The sequence below is a fragment of the Myotis brandtii genome, unplaced genomic scaffold (assembly GCF_000412655.1).
Source record: "Myotis brandtii unplaced genomic scaffold, ASM41265v1 scaffold112, whole genome shotgun sequence".
Classification (NCBI taxonomy): Eukaryota; Metazoa; Chordata; class Mammalia; order Chiroptera; family Vespertilionidae; genus Myotis; species Myotis brandtii.
Window position 1 is genome coordinate 13,887,997 of NW_005353838.1, and position 3,915 is coordinate 13,891,911.

The 3,915-nt window shown below is 38.6% G+C and overlaps 1 protein-coding gene across 3 annotated transcripts in view; it reads right to left on the minus strand.

Annotated features, from left to right (window-relative positions):
* The window catches only part of NCKAP1 (NCK-associated protein 1), a 90,493-nt gene that overhangs the window by 37,061 nt on the left and 49,517 nt on the right, over positions 1–3,915 (minus strand). For all 3 annotated transcript variants that reach the window (XM_014546550.1, XM_005857661.2, XM_005857660.2), the window contains 2 exons: positions 3,628–3,709; positions 1,717–1,775 (listed from right to left, as the gene is read on the minus strand). In XM_014546550.1, coding sequence (XP_014402036.1) covers positions 1,717–1,775; positions 3,628–3,709 — 141 coding nt within the window. The remainder of the gene's footprint in view (positions 1–1,716; positions 1,776–3,627; positions 3,710–3,915) is intronic.

A 3,915-nucleotide genomic window follows, 5' to 3' on the forward strand; every position in this document is an offset into this window, starting at 1 on the left:
CAGGGGGGAAGTTGGGGGCAACCAGGCTGGCAAGGTGGGGGCAGTTATGGGCGACCAGGCCAGCAGGGGGGGCAGTTAGGGGTGATGAGGCTGACACGCAGAGGCAGTGAGGGGCAACCAGGCAGGCAGACAAGCGATTAGGAGCCATTAGTGGTCCAGGATTGTGAGAGAAAAGTCTGGCAGTCAGACATCCCCCAAGGGGTCCCGGATTGAAGAGGGTGCAGGCTGGGCTGAGGGGACCCCCCCCTCCACGCCATGCATGAATTTCATGCACCGGGCCTCTAGTCTACACTAATAAAAGACAAAGATGCTAATTGACCGTACCTTCACTAAGCCCACCAGCCAATCAGAAGAGTATGCAAATTAACCCAACAAAGATGGCAGTTAATTTGCATACACAAGCACCCAGTGAAGACTGAAGACAGTGCAGAAGGGAGCCAAGCGGCGGAGAAGGGAACGGATCGAAGGTAGCAGAGACGGGAGCAGAGCTGAGGCAGCGGACACGGAGGGAGCAAAGTGGCAGAGAAGGGAGGGAGGCGAAACAGAGGACACGGGAGGGAGCCAAAGCGCCAGGGAAGGGAGGGAGCGGAGGCGGCGGGGAAGGAAGGGAGCCACGGCGGCCGAGACAGAAGGGAGCGAAGCCTGCCTCCGGTTTCGCTCCCTTCTCTACTTCGCTCCGGCCTCAGGAAGCCTTGTTCTTGCACGAATCTTCCTGCAATGGGCCTCTAGTAGTATATAAGAAGCAGTCCCCCCCTTATTCACGATTTCACTTTATTCAGTTTCAGTTACCCATGGTCAACTGCTCTGAAAATATTAAATAGAAAATTCCAGAATTAAACAATTTATAAGTTTTAAACTGCAAACCATTCTGAGTAGCATGATGAATTCTCACATCATCCCACTTGGGATGTGAATCATCACTTTGTCTAGTGTACCCACACTGCATAAAATGGTACCTTCCCATGAGTCACTCAGTAGCCTTCTCAGCTATCAGATCAACTGTTGCAGTATTGTAGTGCTTGTTTTCAAGTAACTCGCCTAACACTACATCACAGTGCCTTCTTCATTCACTTCATCTTATCACATAGATACTATATCATTTCCCATCACACAAGAAGGGTGAGTAGAGTACAATACAGTATTTTGAGAGACGACATTCACATAACTATTACAATATAATTATAACTGCTATATTTTTATAATTATTACTGTTAATCTTTTATGGTGCCTAATTTATAAGTTATTAAACTCTATTATAGGTTTTTATGTATAGGAAAAAACAGTACATATAGGGTACTATCCACGGTTTCAAAGCATCCACTGGGAGTCTTGGAACACATCCCCTTCAGATAAGGGGATTACTGTATTATATATTGGAAAGTTGCTAAGAGAGTAGATCTCAAAAAGTCTCATCACAAGAAAAATAAATTGGTAACTATGTGTAGTGATAGATGTTAACTAGACTTAGTGTGATCATTTCCCAATATATACATATATTGAATCATATGTAAACCTGAAACTAATGTAATGTTATGTCAATTATATCTCAATAAAAAATTTCTTCAGTGAGTTAAATACTATGGTTAGTTATACAAAAGAAGTCTTTTCAGCAGGTATATAGCAATGAATAATTTTTTTCATGTTAAGTAATGTTTTCATGTCAACTAAGATATTTGATTAACAGAATGGTAATGAAAATTATTAAGTTATTCTTACCTGTAATCTAAACCAATCTAATCTCATTCCTCTGAAATCAAACACTTCCCCATCTTCAACTATAATAAAAGAAAAAAGTTTATAGAGCAAATTACTATTTTCACAAATCTATAATCCCATTTCAAATTATAAGAGCTAAGACAATTCCACTTCTGGGTGTACATACAAAATTAAAAGCAGGGTGTTGAAGAGATACATTTGTACATCTATGTTCATAGCAGTATTATTCACAATAGCCAAAAAAGTGAAAGCAATCTTATATCCATCAACAGATAAATGGATAAAAAAATACTGTATGAGTCTGCTTATATGAGGTATCTAGAGCAGTCAAACTCATAGAAGCAGAAAGCATGGTGGATGCCAGGGGCTGGGAGGAGAGGAAATGGGGAGTTGCTATGTAGTAGCTATAGAGTTTCAGTTTTACAAGATGAAAAAGTTCTGGAAATTGGTTGCACAACCATGTGAATATACTTAACACTATCAAACTGTACACTTAAAAATAGTAAGACAGTAAATTTCATGTTATGTATATTTTACCACAATTAAAAAGTAAAAATAATTTAATAGCTAAGTCAGTGAAGTAATTTTCAAATCCTATAAAGATGATGTTAAAGGAAACAGTTATACTAAGAAAATTGTAAAACAGACTCTTCTCCTAAACTCTCTCAGTGTGCTTACATGTCAATTTGTAGGAGCTAGAATAGAGCTCACGGAATCCAGTAAATAGAGACTTTGTATGGCAATTTGGATATGCCAAAGAGAAGCCATAAGTGCATCCTTTCAGTGAAAAGTTGAGTACAGCAATACAAGATATTTTGAGAGGCAAACCACACTCACATAACTTTTATTACAGTATGTTATAATTGTTCTATTTTATTATTAGTTGTTGTTAATCTCTTACTGTGCATATATTTAAATTAAACATCACAGGTATGTATGTATAGAAAAAAAACAGTACAGTTGATCTTTAAACAACATTGGTTTGAACTGCACTGGTCCACTTACGTGAATGTATTTTCTCTTCCTTACAATTTTTTTTTTAATCCTCACCCAAAGATATGTTTTTTTATTGATTTTAGAGAGAGAGGGAAAGAGAGGAAGAGAGAAAGAAACATTAATGTGAGAAACATTAATCGCTTGCCTTCCATATGCACCCCCTTACACACCCCAACTGGGGATGGAACCCACACCTGGCCATGTGCCCGACTGGTAATCAAACCTGCGACTCTTCAGTGCACAGTGGCTCCAACCAACTGAGCCACATGGGCCAGGGCACAATTTTCTTAATAACATTTTCTTTTCTCCAGCTTTCTTTATTTTAAGAATACAGTATAGCCCAGCCAGCGTGGCTCAGTGGTTGAGCATTGACCTATGAACCAGAAGGTCACGGTCAGATTCCCAATCAAGGCACATGCCCAGGTTATGGGCTCGATCCCCAATGTGTGGCATGCAGGAGGCAGCCAATGATTCTCTCTCACCATTGATGTTTCTTTCTCTCCCTCTCCCTTCCTCTCTGAAATCAATAAAAATATATTTTAAAGAAAGAATATATTATACATATAACATACAATATGTTAATCAACTATTTATGTTATTGGTAAGGTGCTGGTCAATAGTAGGCTATCAGTAGTTAAGTTCCTGTGGAGTCAAAAGTTTCGACTGTGCAGGGGGCCAGCTCCCCTAACCTCTGCATTGTTCAAGAGCAAACTATATATATAAGGTTTAGTACGATCCATGGTTTCAGGCATCCACTGGGAGTCTTGGCACATAACCCCTGCAGATAAGGGGGGATGGACTACTGTATGTCCAAAAAAGTAAGTGATTAAATGTTAACGGTCAAATCTTTTCCTTAATAATAAATTTGAAAACCTACTGAGAAGAAAATGTGTTTTTATTTAAAAGATTTATTACCTTGCTTTACACTTAGGGAAGTCATAGTGTTAACAAAAGAAGACATGATGATTGATTCATCTTCAGGGCAAACAGAAAGATTCTGAAAAGAAACCAAAAAAAATAATGTTAAAATCATCTAGTTAGAAAAAAATCCATAGGTTCATCAACAGGTAAGACAGATAAACAAACAGTATATCCACACTATGGAATATTTTTCAGCAATAAACATGGACAAAATGTTGATACATATAATAAAAGGGATGAATCTCAAAAACATTGTGCTAATTGAAAGAAATCAAAAACAGA